The 20,069-nt window shown below is 42.0% G+C and overlaps 1 protein-coding gene across 2 annotated transcripts in view; it reads right to left on the bottom strand.

Annotated features, from left to right (window-relative positions):
- Window positions 1-19,732, bottom strand: part of RPS6KC1 (ribosomal protein S6 kinase C1) — an 87,759-nt gene extending 68,027 nt beyond the window's left edge. The window contains exons 1-6 of one of the 2 annotated variants that reach the window (XM_032185850.1): window positions 19,596-19,626; window positions 14,179-14,214; window positions 13,172-13,285; window positions 9,573-9,693; window positions 2,871-2,986; window positions 588-681 (exon numbers count right to left, since the gene is read on the bottom strand). In XM_032185850.1, the coding sequence (XP_032041741.1) occupies window positions 588-681; window positions 2,871-2,986; window positions 9,573-9,693; window positions 13,172-13,210 (370 nt within the window). In that variant the 5' untranslated portion in view covers window positions 13,211-13,285; window positions 14,179-14,214; window positions 19,596-19,626. Of the gene's footprint in view, window positions 1-587; window positions 682-2,870; window positions 2,987-9,572; window positions 9,694-13,171; window positions 13,286-14,178; window positions 14,215-19,595 lie in introns of both variants that reach the window. The other variant, XM_032185849.1, reaches the window with a different exon arrangement.
- Between the last annotated feature and the right edge of the window lie 337 nt (window positions 19,733-20,069).

Here is a 20,069-nt window from a genome sequence, read left to right as displayed (position 1 = left end):
AGTGCCAATGCCTCACCACCCTCTAAGTGAAGAATTTCTTCCAAATATCTAACCTAAATCTCCCAACTTTTAGTTTAAAACAATTACTCCTTGTCCTATCACTCCACTCCATGACCAAGAGTCCCTCCCCAGCTTTCCTGCAGACCCCCTTCAGGTCCTAGACAGCCACTGTAAGGTGTCCCCAGAACCCTCTTTTCTCCAGGCTGAACAACCCCAATTCCCTCAGACTGTCCTCATAGGAGAGGTGCTCCAGCTCCCTGATCAGCCTCATGGCCCTCCTCTGGACTCATTCAGTTCCCACTAGCACCAAAAAGCAGTTCTTTTTGAGCAACAGAGCACTAGAACTTCCAAAATGGACTAGACAAACTCCCAGAAATTTTCCTGTTAGAAGCGAACTTCTAGCAGGGCAGACAGAGCTCTGCTGAGCTCAGCTTCTTTTTTTTTTTTTTTTTAATCCCAGTTCTGGCATTTGTGTCATAACAGGCAAACAAATTAGATGTCAGTACTCCTACAGACATGCATTTGTCATTTATGTGCTGCTTTAAAACAGATTATGGTGTAAGGCTACATGACAGAAGAAAGCAAACCTTCAGAGCTGCAGTCAGACAGGTTGTCAGTCAGAGAGTCGGACGCAGGCTCAACAGGACCAATCAGTTCAGACCCATCATGAACCTCTCCCCCCTGAAAAGAAAGAAGGAAAGGAATTATTGAGCTACTCTGCTCTATGGAACGTCTCGTTATATGGCGGCGATACTCAAAATTAACTTCCCTAATTGGTAAATGCATTAACTATAAAGTAATGGAGCATTTAATTAAACCATACATACCTGCACAATTAGCCTGGGGTTTAATCCCAGTGCTACTCTACCCAATTTGACAACTACACAAAGAGCTGGTATAACTTCTCACAGATTTCAAGGAGTGAAACTAAGCCTGACCAAATCCTCCCAGCCAAACCCCGTACATTTTAAGCCATGAAATTCACAATGCACTCCCTGTAAAGAACCAAAGCAAAACAAGAGCTCTTTTTCAGGCCATGTTTGCTTGCCACTGACTATTTAGCTATCAAAACAGTCAGCCTACTGCAGCTTCTGTGGCAAGTAACAAGAGTCCTGAACCACACAGGCTGCAGCATGTCTGCCTGCAAAGCCCAGAGCTTTCATGGAGTGAGCAGTGATGCTCCTGCCCTCTTGTGACTGAGTCTGTGCCCTTCCATGGTGTTCCCCAAGTCAACAGGTCCTTCGTGCAGGATCGTTGGTGGATTAGATCAATGGCCCACCCAGCATGGTGAGTTCAGTTATTGTCCAGAGAGGACAAACAAGGACGAGAAGACCAGAGCTAGCATACAAGGGTGGTATTAGCCTAAAAGACTTTAGAGGTAAATAGAGTAAGAACAATTAATTTCAGAAAAAAACACCTGAATATTTGTTGTTGTTGTCATTGCTCGTTTAGTTTCTGCTTCACTTCTCAGTAACATACCTTCCATGCAATTTCATTAGGAACTGCACCATTTCCAAGGCAGAGTTATAAGCAGGCATTTCTAATCAGTCTTGAACTAGCCCAGCACATTCTCATGTTAGCTAGCCCATAGATGCACACAGCATCCCCTTCAGCTGTCTCTAAGACTTCATTGTCCAACTCCACCTCCCCATGGCTACTCACACAGAAATCTGAAATGGAACAAAACCACTCCTCAGCAGAGCTGAAGGACCCTGGCTGGGCTGGTAACTGATCAACACCTAAGGCATTCTTACAGGAAAATGACACATCATCAACTAGCACGTGAGCTTAAGTTATTACACTTGCATAATTTCCCTTGTAGATTTTCTCCTGTAACAATGAATGCCTTTCTAGGTTTGTTTATTGCCTTACAAAGCCAGAAAAGGTCCAGTGGAAGGCTAAAACTAATACTTTTGTTAAGCAAAGGATGGCAACCTCTGAACAAAGTGCCCAAAAAGCACAAAACAGAAATATTTCCCAAGAACCAAAAAAGCACACATGCAAACAAACTGAAGAGTAAAATATTCTACTTCAGTCTCCTATTCATTGTTGCTGCCAAAGCTTAATGAAAGTTATCTTAAGCATTTTAAAGGGTTCTGCTATAACTGTATCATGAAAACAAGTGAGAATTTGTATGCTTTTCTGTAATATTGCTTTCACATTTACCATTTAAATACACTAAACACATCAATACACTCACATCCCAGTCTCAAACAGATGAGCACTTCCTTAATTTCAGGGAGTTATTATGGTGCTTACAAGTAAATTTATGCTTACGTGTTTGCAGAATGTCAGAGCACGCTGAAAATAGAGAGGTCTGAAGGAACTATTGAAAACAAACTCCTTCAGATGTAATGGAAAGGAAGTCAATCAACTTATTGCTCCAAACCATATTCTGGCGAATGGTTCTCACATCTCTGTATCAGCAGCATGTTTGACAAGCCATATACCAAATTTGTTGTAACGGACCTCAGTCCCTAACAGGCCAAGAGAAGAGTCTACTCAGCCTTCCTTTCTTTAGTTTGAAACTATAAACAACTGCATAAAACACAGAAATAGTAACAATATTTTTATTACTTCCCCAGACCATCTGTATTTAACATCACTGGTTTTGCTCGTCATTCAATAAGCAAAAATTCCAAATCCCTTCACCCAAAGTTCCTGCAAAACTTCCCAACTCATAGGTGTGATATGCCTCTTTTTTTTTTTTTTAAGTTAGATTTCTAGAGTGAATGGAAAACTCCCAGTCACTTCACAAAGCACATCAGATCAGCTTGTTGTCACTCTGTAGCTTATAAAGTAAAGCAGAATCAGCACTCTACTTTATTCACATCAATAAGAAGCAAATACTCCTACAAACACTAACAAACCTTAAAAAACTCTTCAAGCTGTTTGCTATTATAGAGAGCAGGGATATTAGCAGAAAACTGCAGCAGATCTTCAGCACATTGCCTTCTTTCTTCAATCACAGTTTCATCAAATCGCCCTGAAACAGACACATGGATTGACAGCTTTAGAAATAACTAGCAATAATCACCACCAACAACGAATAAATAAATTAAAGAGACAAAAGCAACCTTCTGGAGACAATTCCCTGAGTCTATGAAAGTCATTCCAACGCTTCAGGAGAACATAGCAAATCTTCAAACTTCCTATTCTCAATTGTCCCTAGAGTACCATCTTCTGCAATCCACTCAGATGATGAAAGCTGGCAGCTACGACAAGAATCTTTCACCCTCTCATCGTAAGAATATGTGAGGCAACACTCTTGATTAGCCAAGAGACACTAACGGATGTCCAGTGTTATCTAACAAGCAATGATACGTGCACAATTTGACAATACGCCAGTCAGTGTCAGCCTTGATTACGGCCCAAATCCTGTCAGGCGCTGAGCATTCTTCACGGATTCTCAAGAACAATGCACGACGTGAGCAGAAAGTAGAAGTGTTGCTAAGAGCCCCCAAGGAGATGATCAATCCCAAGGCCCCATTTACGGAGACAAGTCGCAGGGGAGACGGTGAAGCCACCAGGCACTGAAACTTCCCTCTGAAGTAGCTCCACGCAGACAGGGTCTCATCTCCCCCTGGATTCGGGAGGTAATCAGGGCTGGGAGGCTGCACTAACTGCAATGTATGGTCCTTTCCTTTTCCTTACCCAGCACCCAAGACATGCCAATTAGAAATTATATGTGTATTTAAAAAACAATCCCACAGCTCACCTCAGAGAATTGCTTCTCAGGAGAAAGAACCCTTGCATTGCTACCTTAAAACCACATTCTTCACAATTGCACACAACTTCTTTTAGCTTTTCATATCAACATCACTTTGTTGTTGAAACAGTTACAAGTTTACAAAAGGAAAAGGACAGAGGTTAACCGTAATAATTGGAGGAGAATAGAACAGATAGTTGAAACAGCTATAAAGAGGGGAAAAAAAGGACTGGGAAGACAAGTTTAAGAAAATGCATTGCTGTAACAGCATGACCAGAAAAATAAGAACCACCTGTAACAGCACCATGGCATTCACCTTTGAAGAGGACAAAAAGGTACAATGAATACAGAAGCAAAAAAGTCATTTATACTCAGAGCAAGCAAAAAAAATTGTCCCAGAAGAAAATATCAAAGCAGAAAATCTTCAAGTAAATAGCTCCTGCCCATGTGGTAACAGAAAAAAATAAAATAAAACTAGAAAGACACATACATACTCAGAAGATCACAAACAAAGCTTTTTAGGGTTATTTTTCCATGAAAGGAAAGGAAAGACATTGCTGGGCTAATTTTCAGCTGGATCAGCTCCGTGGTTTGCTCACCCTGGCCATTCAGCTGTACAAACCTTAGCAGACATACAAAAGAGTGGGCAACAAGCAAGCAGAAAGGAGGAAGAGGCAATGCTACCACGCTCAGTGGCAATACCGAAATCTGGCTGTATTAAACTGCTCATTTTGCTTCACGTATCTTCACAGCAACACTGCAGGCGCTTTTTGGCCTTCACTTCATTGCAGGCAGAACAAGACAGCATGAAGAAACAACTTTCCTCAATAAAGCACAACACAGAGCAGTTAAATTCAACTACAAAATAACACCAGCACTGATGTAAGGCAACAGAAAATCTATTACAAAGAAACAAGCAGCTAACAAGGTCAGAAACTTACAGAATGAATGCCTTGCACAGGTTGTATACAAGATATTGTTCCTGGCTTCCCAGGGATCTCTCCTCTCTCCCTTCTACTCCTTCATTGAAAGCAATAATAAATTTTTCTTCTTCCTCATCTTCTGTTTCACATACTTTGCAGAAATATAATTATGTTTGCAGCCACCTTCCCTCCCAAATGGAGCTGATGCTAGCCACATGAGCAAGACATTTGACTTTCTGACAGTAAACTGAGCTTACACAAATAAGAAAAAAATTAAATGTTTGGACAGAGCTATTGAAATATTATTCACTGTCACATTTTCCAGCTCATCAGCATCATGATCCACTAAGAGGACCACCAGTTACAGAACTACAGGAAGGGACAGTACTACTCAGCACTGGTTTGTTCACGGATTGTAATCTGTGGCAGTTTTATTCCCAGCCACCCCTGCCTAACTCCTTCCCCTCCCCTTTCTCCTACCCCCAAGCAATCTTCTGTTGCTCAACATTTGGATTAATCTCCCCCTTCTTGTCCAGATTTTCAAAGGTACTTAGAAACCCATCTGACTTGATGAGCATTTCAACCATGAAGTCCTCCTACATCTAAATCAACATTACTTCCACTATTCACATCTCTCAGACAAATGAAGACTTCATTAGAGGGATCACGTCTTCACAGAGCATTAGGAAATCTCAGCACAGCCTCAGCATACCACAAACACTAAGCACAATTAGGCTACAGCTCCAGCAATGATCCATCCAGAATTTCTTCCACACACAGAAAACAAATGCAAATTCCTGGAAAGAGAATCCACCATTGTTTCTGGAGCAGATCTGAAACACAAAACACCTAGCACAGCTTGTGTTCACATTTCAGTTTCTCACAAGACTTCCAACTGCACACCACACCTCATTCTTAAATACCCTCCTCCTTCATTTGGTGTTTTCAAGCCCAAAAAGGTCATTACTTGAGTTTACTATAACCTAAATGATCTTTCTGGCTCACTGCTAACAAACATTACCAGCATTTGTGTTTTTTTTACTTCTTTTTGTCAAATAAATTCAGAAAGGAGAGGAGTAATTTATTTATTTTAATATTCAAGCACATCTGTGCAGTTGTTATACAAGAAACACTAAGTACGGACTTACCAGTATTTTGGTAAAATGCCACATACAGCCAACATATGGACATACTTAAAGTTGCCAACAAAAAAAGTAGTTTGAAAATACTGAAGAAATTCTTATGATGCGCATTGGGGAATGAGAGTAATCCCTCCTCACAAATATGTATCATAATAGCATAACAATTAGAAGTTTCAGCAGCCAGATCTGTTTGAGATTCCCATGCTCAAGGTCATTATGTCTCCTCCATAAGATGGGTAGAAAAGGTTCAAGAGAAGCGCAGAAAAAGTAGATCTATTTGGTTTTCCCCACTCGTAACAAGCTTCCTGCTTTGATGTAAGCAGCTCTATTATAACAGCACAAGAATACGTGCATTTGCACACTATAATCTTCAAAAACTGTGGTGTAAAACATGCAAGACAACTCAGTTCTGCAGATGTGGCACATCCTTGCTTGTACCAAATAGAGCAGCACAACATATTTGTTTTCAAAATATTTCTCGGTTCTCCACGCCATCTCCTGAAACTCTGAATGCTGCAACTTCTGATTCTGCTCAGGTTTCACACTTTTAGTACAAATTCAGCTGTCAGAACTAATAGTGCTCGCTTGTATACTGTCCACAAAATGATATTTATACATAATTTAAAGCACATACACTTAAAAAAATAGAATTATGTTGACAGCAACTACTTGTAATGCTAATAAGTAACTTGTTTAAAAGCAGGAACAAATTTAACATCACCACAGGGAAGAAACACTGCAGAAATGTTTCATTAAAGCACCTTGAAAAAGCAAGATCCTAACAGAGGTAGACCTTGCAGCCCACCATTAACTGAACAAAACTAAAAACAAGTTTGTCAAAAAATCAGAATCTAAGTTTCTATTTTTCCTCTAGCACAAGAAGTATTAGAACTGACGATAAATGCTTTAGATGGAAATAAGACAGCACCTGTTATGTGTAGAAGTGAGATGTAAGAATCAACAAGAACATTTTATTCTTTAAATAAAGATGATTTAAATAATCTACTCAAATTAAATTTAAAATAACTCTTCTTAAATTGAAGAGTCAGACATTTGTTCCTTTCCACTACGTATAAACCTTTTTTGTTTTTTGTTTTGTTTTTTTTAAAAAACATTACTTTCTTTTTCTGGTATTCTTCATTCAGATGTAGTAAGATGTTTAGTATGTTATTTAACTTCAAAGAACTTTTCGTCAGTAACTACATTGAACTTTTCTGTAGATTTCCTTCTCTTACAATATACATTGCAGTCACTTTTGTTCATCCCATCCAAAAGAACATCTTTTAAAGGGGATTTCACTCAATTTTTCCCTGACTTACAGAGGTAATACACTAACAGTGTACAAGTTTGCATTTCTGACAATTTAAAATTAAGACGTTAGAAGTATGTACTCTCTTGAACCCCAATTTTCTTATTTTTGTCCCCCTTTCTTTCTCCCCCATATGACCAGCTACCATATCTTCTACCTGAAAATAAGTTACACTTTGCAAATAAATATTGGCTTGTAAATAACTTGTCCAATGAGCACTCTAGTTTGTACATCAGACTTAAAATCAGCTTAAGATGAAATAATACGGTCTCTATTTAACCATTAGTGTGCAAGTTCTGACATAGCACTTCTAACTGAATAAATGAGCAAAAGCAGAACTTCATAATAGCTGGTTACAACATAAGTGACATGGAAGGCAATTTAATTTAAGAATTTTACACAGCTCTGCACAGAGAACCATGAAGTCTACACCAGAGTTCAGCATCCTTACGTTTCACTCAGCCATTTCAAACAACAGGTTGAGTCCAAGGACCCCCCAAAGCTGTTAGAGCAGCTTGGACCTGGGTTATAAGCTAAATTCATGACTATGTCAGTATATTCTTTAAAAGATCTCAATGCCATGCCCACATGCAGCAGTCATCAAAAACACAGTACCACTACATAGCAAAAACTAGAAGTCTGGCAGAATTTGAAATCCTGAAACTAAGGGAAATAGTGTGCTTTCCAGGCTGAGGTTTTGCTTCAAGGGGATTTTCACACTGCTTCTCTAGCACTTGAGGCAAAGGAGGGCTGCCAGGAAACACCACTACAGTGCCATAACGAGGGCAGTACCACAGTGCTGTCACACAAAATGGTGGGACAAAACAACCTCAGTTTGGGAGCTTTGCAAACTGACAGGCCTGACTATCTCAAAGTAACAGAGGCTTGTGGGGTATTTTTGTTTGTTTGATATTTACTGAAAAAGCATAAAAAAGCACACAATACAAGAAGAACTAACAATTAAGAAAAAATGCAAAAAAGCATGTGTTAAATGCATGCAAAAAATACTACATATCTAAAAAAAACACACAGAAAACACACTAGATGCACATCAAAACATGCTACATCTGGAAAACTGGAAAAAAACATGGACTATATTCATGCCAAAAATGCCAAATGCATGCTGGATGCTGAAACACAATAACTCGTGACATGGAAAAAGCATGCAAAAGCATGTGCTAGATGCACGCCTAAAAACACTGCCCTTGGAAAACGTGGAAACATGCCACACTTGCATGCTGGCTGCTTAAAAAGCTGTTAAAGTGCCAAGAAACACACATCAGAAAAGAAAAAAAAAAAAAGAGCGCACCCAACTGAGAAATGCTATACAAGCAAAAATACACAGAAAGACATGCTAGACAGATGCCAAAAATGTTAAATTGTACACAGGAAGAAAGCAGTACACTAGGTGCATACAAAAAAAATTGAAAAACAAACACTCAACACACACACATTAAATGCTGGGGGGGGGGGGAACATGAAAAACACCAAGAAAAGTGCAAAATGCACACTGGATGAATAAAAAGAATGTTAAACACACAACTCATAACACACACACACACAAAAAAGGCATAAAAATCAATGAAAGGCACATGCTTAAAACAAAAAAAATGACCTAAGGAAGGACACTGAAAACAAACAAACAAAAACACACACTGACTTTTTGAGAAGATGTCAATTTCACATTTGTAGGGACTGTTCTCAATGTACTTCAGAGCTCTGCATAGCTCAAGATATTACTTACCTAGTAATACTAACATAAGGTCCAAAACGCAAACAATGTTATGTAAGTGATATTAAATTTTAATTTTCTTTTATGCTTTATGAATATTCAGGAGGTGTTTTTTATATAATCATACCACTTTGCTGAAAATCCACCCGCATCTATTCACGACAACATATTTCAGGATAAAATAAGAGGATTTTTTGGCTAATTATTTTTTGGCATATACTTCTCACGTAGAGTCACAAGCATCTTACATGCTGCTTTTTGTGAAACAACTAATGGCTGTAAGTAAAACTGATCCCAAAAGCGTAGCTAGATACAATTGATAATTATAATCAAATTCCTAAAATAAAAAATTTTCTTTAACAACTACTTGGCACTTTACTATAACTCATTGATAAGTAGACAGCTTATATATGAAAATCTTTGTTCATTGTTCAAGCATTGTTCACAAAGCTAATACAGACAATATGTTCCTGAAAACAGGGAATGTATGTTTTACAGATACCGAACATATACATCAATAAATGTTTGAGCTTACATTTCTAACCTGGAAGCAGCAAGAACATCCTGATAAACAATTAATAAAAACATCAAGCTGTGACACCAGCATACCTACTGGTAAGACATTCACAACAAGGCAAAAAGTTGAGCACTAAAAAGCACATCGAAAATATTTCTCCATGCAGCCTCAGAACAGGATGTACTTATGGATATTGAGTTGTCAACGAATTTCAGCAATTCAGGAGGAAACCATGCTTACCAAATACTATGGCTTTGGCAAAAGGTGGAAAGAGTTCTGTGTGTCTGAATAGGTTTTTATGAATTTGCCAGAGATCTTTGTGCAGTTTCTTAAAGTCACTGTATCTCTTCCAAACGACTATCTGAAGCAGAGAGAGAGGGGGGAGTATTAGTGAGGGTCATGACAAATATGCTCACATATGTTCATTGTTCACATCACAAATATGTTTTTAAGCAAATCAGACTGCTACCTTCATAGTTTATACGTTCAACAAAAATATGCGATCTGAACTGCCAAGTGTAATAACCATAAAAAAAATTTACATTGGTTCATTATCCATCCCCAACCCTCCTTTGGACTAACAAGACTACAGTGTACAGACAAAATATCAAGTAAAAGCTGAATGAAGGAATTTCAGAGGGCAAAAGCAGCATTGTTTCAGCCACAATGCAATCCAGAGCTACACAGGGAACCAGTAAGAGAGGGGGAAAAGAGCCGAGTAGGAGCATTTCACTATCCAGCACTCAACAGCATGCTGTGCCTGGCGCAGCTGCAGGTACGGGGGAGAGACACAACAGCAGAAGAGAAAAAGAGGAAAGGGAAATCAGTACAGGTAAAGGATTTGCATGGAGCCTCAGAGGAATTCTCACAGGCAGAGCACGAAGCACCTAGAACTGAAAAATAGCTCGTAATTATGTGCCTATGTAAACTGCCGATCATGTGCAAATGCAAGCCCCCGTGTAAAATTGTTTATTAATAATAATTCTCATCAAAAATTGAATGCGTTCCCTTTTGTAATCTAGACAAAATCTCTGACTTCAGAACCGCAAGGAGAGCATTCATTACACCAGATTTTCCTGATTTATCCTTTTCAGAAAGAAGTAATTATCTCCCAGGCAGGTTCCTCCCAGTTAAGTATCTACCTTATCCTTCTTCCATCCCTTTCTTTGTATCCTTCCATTTGAGAAAGAAGAAACCGGCAAGAAAATCAGGCCAGGAAAAGAACTGAGCAACAAAATCTACACTTGACTGCTAACAGGTTTGCTATCAGGATTAAAAAAAAAAAAAAAAAAAAAAAAAAAATACAAAGGCATTTTATATCTTGGTTTCATTGTTGATTAGACCCACTAAGCCATCATAACAACATTCAACACTAATGTACACTGATTAGTGTAGAAATGGGAAAAAAAGAAAGGATTGTAACAAATTCAAAAGTTGATTTCATCAGTCAAATGTCTCAACTACATTAATACAACCAAATACCATACAAAATATTTCAAATGCTTCACTGAATGATTTAACCAGTTGCATTCTCATGAGCGATCATAATTGTAGAACTACTTTTTTAATCAGACTTAGAGATAAGCAAAAGATTTCATTTTAATTTTTTTTTTGGTTGGTTGGTTTTGTTAGCACTTTGCTCAGAGGCCTTCCAATTGTCAATGGATGCAAGCCCTATCTACAGAGGGATGCAGATATAAGGTAACAGGACTGTCAGAGAGGATATTGAGAGCTTTAATATGGCAACACCCCATCCAACTTACCAACTCAGCTATGCAGACAGTAGCAGCCCTGACTCAGCCCCACCTACCACGCACACACACCTAGGACTAGTTACAACTAGTATGGAGTTTGATGGAGTTCCACAGGCAAGGTAAGAAAGACCAAAATCTCCCAAAAAGGCCAACCAGTGATTTTGATTTCAGAAACAATAATTTTCTAATACTGTACTTCCATCTATGCCAATATCCAGAAAGTAGATGATTAGTACTTCTTAAACAGTGTGCGTATAGAACATAAAATTGGTTTAAACAGCAAAGTCGCGAAACATCAAGTTACTGTATTGTCAGTACCTGGAGACAATGTGAAAAGCTGCCAAAAACTAAGCGCGTGAGATTCTGTTCCACTAAAAAGTATTATTTGTCTGCTGCTGCAAGCGATCTCCCAGTAGCCAAGAGGAGAAAACATACCCACAAGCAGCTTACAAAGCAAAGGAGTGAAGGTCATCCTGAAACCTTTCACAAGCTCACGGAGATCATGCCTTTGCATGCATGCAGCTGAGCAAAGATAGCAAAGCTCCCGCTCTAACATACTCATCAGAAGTCAGATTTGGAGGAAGGACACATTATACTTCGAGGCCCAACAAAGCACAGCAAGTATATCATAAAACATATGCTAGAATTGCAGCACAGTGAGGTGCTTGTCATAGCTAGAGCCAGTAGATCTCTCTTAACTCGTCCAATTCCTGTGTTCCACAATGAACAACCTTTCTCCTCTGTGAATGAGTATAGGGGAGGGGGAAAAAAAATACGATTGCCCTAGCTACAATTGCCTCGCATGCCATGTTGCCACCATCAACGCCCAGAAGCAAGGAAATTGAAATGAAGGCCACTAGCCTTTTGGTATCTATTAACTCCTCCACACACAACTTCACGTTAACTTCGTCCTTTTGAGAAGAAAGCCCTTACAAGGTTATCTTCCTTCCTGTCCCAGCAAGAACAGTTGGGGGTATCTTGAATTGTAATTCACTGTAGCGGGAGAGATCGTGTATTAAAGGACTGTCTTCTGAAGTGCAGTTAACAGACGTGACAGAAAACTGGTGAGTAGAGCTGAGGTTAGAGTACACAGCCTTACGGACAGCTGCACATCCGCAACGCGTGTAGTAGCATCGCAGCAGTGCCATGAAATTGGCTTCTGCACGAGCAGGCAGGCACAGCCACGTGGGTCTGTACGGCTAGGGGAAGGGCTTGCACGAGACAGGTCATAAAGCAAGAGGGTTGGTGCGCGTACAGAAGTTTGTCTGTTGAATTTCTCATTGAGCAGTTTTGGAAAACTGAGGACAATTTATTTTCTGGGGAGCAGATTAGGAGCATACCCTTTTTCTCTCAGAGACTGCCCACAATTCTTTTGCTGTCATAGGAAGCAAGCGTAGCAGAAAAGCTCCCAATGTATGTTGTTTTCTTATTATAATTCATCCTCACAGAAACTACTGCCTAGGGTATTGCTGTTCAGAAGGGTATTGCTGTTCAGTTGTTTGCTTATAACAGGATCACACCATAGCTACCATGCTATCACATGCAAAATAATTAATTTGAATGCAGTAAGTGTGGAAAAAGGACATTCATCAACAAGTTCACGGCACATTTACGTTTCCTTGATGACTAGAGTATGTGGAATCCTGCAAGGCTAACCTACATCTACAAGCTAAAGCAAGGACTAAAGGATACTGGTCTGCTATTTTTTCAGAACTGTTTAACATATATTCATGCAATACACTAGCTGAAAGACACTTACAATATATTTTTTCTGAGGAACGGCTCATCAACAGCTGCTATAAAGTGCTTTTCCCACAAATGAAAATTAAGGTAATGGCAGAGTGTGTTCATGGGTGGGCTCAATTCAGGAGTCTCCCTGGAAAAGGTGAACATCAAGCTACAAGCTACAATAATGCAGGTCTAAAACTAGGTCCATGATTATGTCTGATTCGGATAAACTACTTTAATCTTCTATAGATTAAAAAAAATAGTGGCAAAAGCATGAACATTCATGCTTGTCTGATCCTCAAGATTTCAAAGAAGGATGCAACAAAGGGGGTATTAGGTGTAGTAGGCAATTCTCACCTCTGCCAAGCCACTAATCAGTAACTCATGTTTGACCATACAGAGATGCACTGAATTCACTTATGGGCTCTTCTTTCATCAACTATCCAGGTTCTCCTCAACTGAGGTACGAGACTGCACCAGAAATTCAACATATGCATATGTTACTTAATGTCTGAAAAGCCAAAAGGTTGCGCTTTTGAAGGAAGATATCACATGTACATAGTATAATATAGTACGAACAATGTCAAGTCATTAGTCCAGAAGAAATCAAGCCAGAAAAAAAAAAAAAAAAAAAAGGATTTTTAATCTGAAAATAACCAAGAAAGAAAAGCATGATGCATTTTTTGTCTCAAAAAAATGGCTCCTAGCAGTCTTTTGAGGCTTTAAAGAGGCACGAGAATACAGCAGACCCTTATTCAGAGCCTTCTTGGAAGAGGCAAAGAGCAAGCAATTCTAAAGTTTTATCAAAGTACATCATCGGAAAATACTTAAGGAGCCTCAAAGAGGCAGGACTAATACACGATTTGCAGTCTGACCTCTCTCAACTGCTCCTATGCTCCTCCAATTTCCCTGTTCACTAATAGACAGTAATGATGTAGGCTTTTCCGTAAAATATTGGTTAAAGAGAGGAATAATACCTACAGCTGAGACCTAAGACTTGGATTGCAGACTGATCTCTAATTGTATGGGTAGGAGTTAAATAGCCATCAATTTGCCAATTCCAGCCCCGAGAAACGAGCTTGCAAAGTTATCAAAGCCAGTTTGTCATCAAAAGACACTTTACTCGCTAAGACTTTGTTTCAAGTCCGGATTCATCACCAAGGGCAGAATTGCAACATGTTACACTCACTACTGTTTGCAACTATGAAAGCAAAAGACAGATGGAAACATACAAAAAAAAAAAAAAAAAAAGTATGCTCAATTAGGATGACAAAATACATGGAAATTGCTAAATTGTATCAAAGACACTTCAAAAGGCATAATGCAATACACAAACAGACATTTGCACAAGTTTAAACTGTTACCTCCTGGACATCCTCTGGATTTTTTCTTGAAACAATCTGAAAGGCAAAACAAAACCCGTTAAGTGCTTGGATTTACTATCCCAAACTAAATCGTGCAATGATTTGCTGCTGAGGAGAAAAAATCTGGCAAGAAGGCAAACAGTTGCATATTCCTCCTTGCACTCAGAAGCGTTTTCGTTTAGTTTCAGGGAAGTTTGATACCCAAATACAGCAGGGTAAGGAGCTCCAGCAGCAGAAACAGTTGCTGTTACCAGAAATACAGACGCACGTGCTAGGCAAAATGGCAGAGAAGGCATCCCACAGAACAAAGCCACACACCCCCGGCACCTCTCCAGCCTTTCCCTGTTAATTCACATTAGGGTCACATTACTCCCAATAAGCAGAGTTAATCAAGGCTATTCCTGGCTTAATACACGTTATGCACAGCCTCGTTGTGAGGTGTAAGGCTTTGAATTTATTAAGACAGGATTTTCACTTTACTTACTGCCATCAACGTGCGCACGAGACGGCCTCGTCCTTGTGTGTTTGTTTCTACTTAAACACTCTTTGCCTAATTAATTATAAATGACTTTGTCTGGAGGGAAATTGCAGCAAAAACAAGGCTTAGCTACGTACAATAAAAAAAAAAAATTAAAAGAAGTATATTGTTGAGATATTTTTTTCTTTAAATAAATATCGATCACAAAAGCCTTTGTAATCCAAGTTCTGTATTGGGTTTATAAGCAGCAGTAAGAGCATATCCACACAATCAATCACAACCAGACATCTTTAATTCATAACTGCAATTACCTTGGGTAAGTCAGTGCATCCTTCACTATAATTCTACCGAAGCTGTTTAACAAAATAATTAGCCTACTGTTGGCTAAATAGGGCACTCTCGATCCAAACTAAGACTATCCACACACTCGCACCCCCCAAAATGAGTAGGATGGTGAATGGGTGACACAGATAAGCAAGTGCAAGGAGTTTGCATGACTCGCACCCCACAGGCTAAAATCCCACCCCACTGGACCTCAAGCATCACTCAGCTCCTGGTCCCAGATGGTCAGTGAAGCTTCACCTACTCCTTGCTAAACAACAACAACGCCCTGCTCACTCCCCCCCTTCCATTTTTCAAGAATCCTTGCTGAAGCCTCCCAGATTGCATAAAACCAACTTGGTACACAGACCACTGTAAGCTTCCACACATTTCAGAGGAGCCAAGATGGAAAAGAGAAGGTCCCAAAAGACCTAAGGCTTTTTCCTTCACGCTTTTAATTTTTTTTCTCCCCCCCCCACTGCACAGTAAGTCCTCTTCTTCTAACACAGCCTACAATGTCAAAACCTCCCTCAACTTTTCCTCACCCTGAGGAAATCTGTGAGTAACCTCACATTTGGCAACTTTACCGAACGTTAACCTTGGGGCTGTTGCTCCCTCCCTCCCTACCAGCCAGTTCACGTGTACAGTTTGTGAAATACTTCGACCCTTCTTTTCCAGGGGCTGCTGCATCCGATGTAGCAGACCTGTAGAGCTGGAGAAAGAAGACAGCACAGGCAAGGCTACACCTCACAAAAGAAAACCAAAGGGCACACACCAACTGTTCTGCTTTGCAGTTCACCTTTAGTTAAAGCCTTACAACAGCTTTGGCAGCTAGGTAAGTTACCAGATGGGCAGAAGGAGACCCAGAGAGATGAGTAATTACCCAGCCAGTTAGTAAGAATCTGGAATAAAACCCAGAGGCCCTGTTTCACACTTGTTCTAATGTTACATTGCCTTCTATACCTACCAGCCATGCCAACTTTAAGTCAGTATGTAATAATTTATGTGTTGTCCTACTTTGTTCTTCATATCCTTTCCTGAAGGTCAACCCCAAAAGAGGTCTTCCCCTCCAATCCAGCCTACACCCAACCTACAGGTTTGGCAAACATCTCACTATCCCCCAGGTTTTCAGTGCACTTTTTCAGTCCTCCCAAAAGGATCAATGCGATCAGCTCCTGCAAATCTCTACTGCAAGCAACTTTCATCTATTTAAAAAATGTCATTAGGATACCTACCAATGAACAAAACTACTGCATTATGATGTAGGATCTCTGTTTTCACAAGAATGGATCTCATACCCCACCACCAAGCAGAGTATTTCAGGTTATCCTACTCCTGCAGACAGCCAAATGTAACTCATTACAATTTTAATTATCATTAATAATTGTAATCCTCCAAATTATCTGAACTTCTATTAGTAGTCTACATTTTCAGGTATCATTCAAACAATACTCTTGGTGCCAGGACTTGCTGACTTCTCTTTTTGCTCTTTAGCCTTTGGGAATGGATATAAAAAGGCTGATTTTCATTTAATCTTGTCTGCATTCAATTATTTCACTGCTTACAAGTAAATAAAATACATATTCTCTAGAAATACTTCTGCACATGCAGTTTCTACAGAATACATGCCTTGCAAAAACTAAAGAACTGATTTTTATTTTTTTTTTAATTAAAGTAGTCTCCTAAACAGAAAGCTTTTAGAAAAATCTGCAGTAAGGGTAGACCTTAGCACTCAGAAGGGACTGCACGGGTAGCCGTGACCAGTATCCCCTGCTCCTAACACCTGGTAACGTGGTTAGCATAACCAGTGCCATTTTGTAAAGTAAATGGCCATCATCTGTAGGCAAGCTGGTCGTGTATCAGCCCCTCTTTTCTGCTCCTCACCACCCTTGAAGGTCCCGGGTGATGAGAACAAACACCAAGGAACCTTAAGCTACGCTGGTCATAAAACCCTGTGAAATAATGAAGCTCACAATTAGAACGACAGCTTAGTAGCATCCTCCTCCTGCCCAGGATCCCTAAGGAACCTCTCTGTCCCCGTAGCATTGGTGACTGTTTAGTGTATCCTAAGTGATGGGCACAAGTAGTTTTCTTTTTCATAATTAACCCATTGGAACAGAAAGCTCCTACATCTTACTGCAGTTTCACAAAGGCTTCAACTGCATGCCCCCGAAAGGAACCAGAAATCTCCACCAGCACATGCCGAGTACCCTAGGTCTCCATCCAAAGGGTATTCGGTGCAAGGGGAAGATCCACCTCACTTTTTTCCTGGCGATCCCCCCAAAGTCACTGCGCATCCATTGAGCCAATGCAGCTGTAGTGCTGTGCTACCGACCGTGCAGCCAGATCGCAGCAGAAACAGGAGGGAGGACCAGGAGGGGGGGAAAGGGGAGGGCAGCAGGTATGTTCATTGAATTGTTTGTGAATCTTTCCGTTTGGTTTCTAACACGCCGAATCCTCACGTTGCATGCCACAACTTGCTCCTGAACAGCTCCACAGGTACCAAAATATCACAGAGCATCTCAACTATCTTTGGCCAACAAGAACAAAGTCATTAGAGTAAAATAAGCAGGAGTCTCGGCTCATTCCTATTACTCCCTGTTGCACTAAGAGAAACCAACATTAAAAAGAAACAAAACCCGCACGCAGCCCATCGCGACCTGCTGCAGAAACACCTGAAGGCACTGTTTCTCTCGTCTTTACCTCAGGAAAATCTTTTCAATATTGGAATTGGAACTGCTCAGTTGGAAGGGTCCTTCAAGGACATCAAGTCCAAGTGCCCAGCCACCTCAAGGCTGCCCAAAAGTTGAAGCATGTTACTGAGAGCGTTGTCCCACTGCCTCTTAAACACTGACAGGCGTGGGGCATCAACCACCTCTCTAGGAAGCCTGTCCCAGTGTCTGACCACCCTGAGGATGAAGAAATGTTTCCTCATGCCCAGTCTGACCTGCCCCAGCCCAGCTCCGTGCCGTTCCCGTGGATCCTGCCATCATTTCCCAGGAGCAGCGCCCAGCACCTCCCTGCCAGATGCAGCCCCAGTCACTGCAACCTTCAGAGCTCCACCGTCGAGCCAGTTCATCGCCCAGCCAAGTCTGAACACGTTTCTCTCTCAGTCGGTTGGACTGGCAGCTCTGTGGCTTCCTGGGTCTTCTCTCATGCCCAGTTTGCAGACGGGTGTAGCGCTGGCGGCTGCTGCTAGTCAGCCTAGGAGGGCACCTCTCCTAGTTAGCTTGCTCAGTACCTGGGACAGGACACTGCTGGCAACATGCTCTAGGAATTCCCCAGATTTGCGTGTCACAGCAGCATGATATTCCCAGTTTGTGTCTGGGAAGTCAAAGTCTCCTGTAAGGACAGGGTAACCGACCCCAAGATTTCCCCTAATTGCCCAGGGAACAGCTCATCCATGCTATCATCCTGAGTGGGCAGCCAACAGCAGACACCCACAACATCTGCTTTGCTATCCATCCCCATAATCCTCATCCAGAGGCTCTCCACTGCATCATCCCTAACTGCAAGGGCTGAACAGTCTAATCCCTCCCTTTTAGATTAAAATCTCACAGGGAAAAAAAACAACCCTTTTTCGGCTCTTCACACAAACTACAGTTCTTTTGACTAAAAAGAATGTTTGCAATGTGTGCCATGTTTGTGTTTGGTGGGCTTGTAAATGTTCGGGAAAAAAAAGGGTAAAAACAAATTGATTTTTAATTTCACAAAGTGAAAAACTGAGTTGAGGGAAGGGATACACATGAATACACTGATCTTGCAGGCAGAACGCCTGCGGCTGCAGTAACTACAGGATCTCAGGTCATTTAAGTGAAGCCTTTCTGATGCTCTCAGCATATCCCACCAAGCCTGTGACCTGAACTCCCACTTCTTCTGCCGCTATCTCTGCATATCCACTACCATCCCCTCCCTTTTTGGCTCAAGTAGGGAAATGGAGGAGAAAGCCAGGCAAGAAGCTTCCCCAAAGGCACAGAAGGCGCCTTTGGCAGAAGGAGCACGCCGCCAGCTCTCCCAACACCCCGCTATTTGCTTCAGCTTTCCTCCTCCTCCCACCAGGCCTCTCCCATTCCCCCAGACCCTCTTCCACCCAAATGGGGCTGAAGAGCAGAGACCAGGCACCCGCAGGACGGGGCTGTCCCGATGTCCCTGTGCCCAGCGTGGGTGCGCTGGGTGCATGTTGGCTGCTCGCTGATTTCTCCTCAGGAGCTGACAGCGAGGCAGAGCCATTCGGCTGCCACCTCTCCGAGGAGATCTTGGGGAGAAAAATAAAATAAAATAAAAGAAGGAAAGAAGGAAAGAGTCGCTTCTTTTTAAGCAATGCACAGGAAAGGGAATTGACTCCAAGGCGTGTCTGGGGGCACCACGAGCCATGTGGGGCTGCTGAAGCCCCCCTGCTGCCTCCCCCCACACCTCGCCCAGCCCGCAGCCCTGCCAAGCGCTGCAACCCTCACGCAACCGCAGATTGAATAATTAAAAATTAAAAAAAAAAAGAAGAAGAAGGAACGGCCAAGGCAGAGGCAGCACGGGAAGGAGGGAAGCAGGACCCGGAGGAGGAGGAGGAGGAGGACGAGGGGAAGGGTGGCGGTGGTGGCGGTGGCGGCCGGGGCTGACTCACCCGCGCCGTGACCTTGTAGACGGTGTGGCCGCGGGGGTGCCGCCGCGGCTCGGTCACGGTGTAGAAGCGGGCCAGGTCCCCGCCGCGCTGCCGGGGGCTCAGCATGCTGCCCGCAGGGCCGGGCCGGGCCGGGCTCAGCCGGGCCCCGACAAGGACGGAAGCGGCGGCCGGGAACGCCCCGACACGCCCCGGCCCGGCCGGGCCCGCCCCGCCGCGGGGAGCTCCGCCCGGCACCGGCACCGCCATGGGGGGGACGGGGGCTGCGTGCCAGAAGCTCTTTTCTCCTCAGAAAGAGCGGGCAGGCACTGGGATGGGCTGCCCAGGGAGTGGTGGGGGCACCGTCCCTGGGGGTGTGCAAGGAAAGGCTGGGCGTGGTGCTCGGGGACGTGGGTTAGTGGGGGGTGGTGGTGGTAGGGGATGGTTGGAGCAGGTAACTTGGAGGGCTTTGCCAACCCTAATGGTTCCGTGATTCTG

This window comes from Aythya fuligula, chromosome 3 (genome assembly GCF_009819795.1).
Source record: "Aythya fuligula isolate bAytFul2 chromosome 3, bAytFul2.pri, whole genome shotgun sequence".
Classification (NCBI taxonomy): domain Eukaryota; kingdom Metazoa; phylum Chordata; class Aves; order Anseriformes; family Anatidae; genus Aythya; species Aythya fuligula.
The sequence above is the reverse complement of the archived record's forward strand: the minus strand, read 5'-3'. Positions and strand labels throughout refer to the sequence as shown.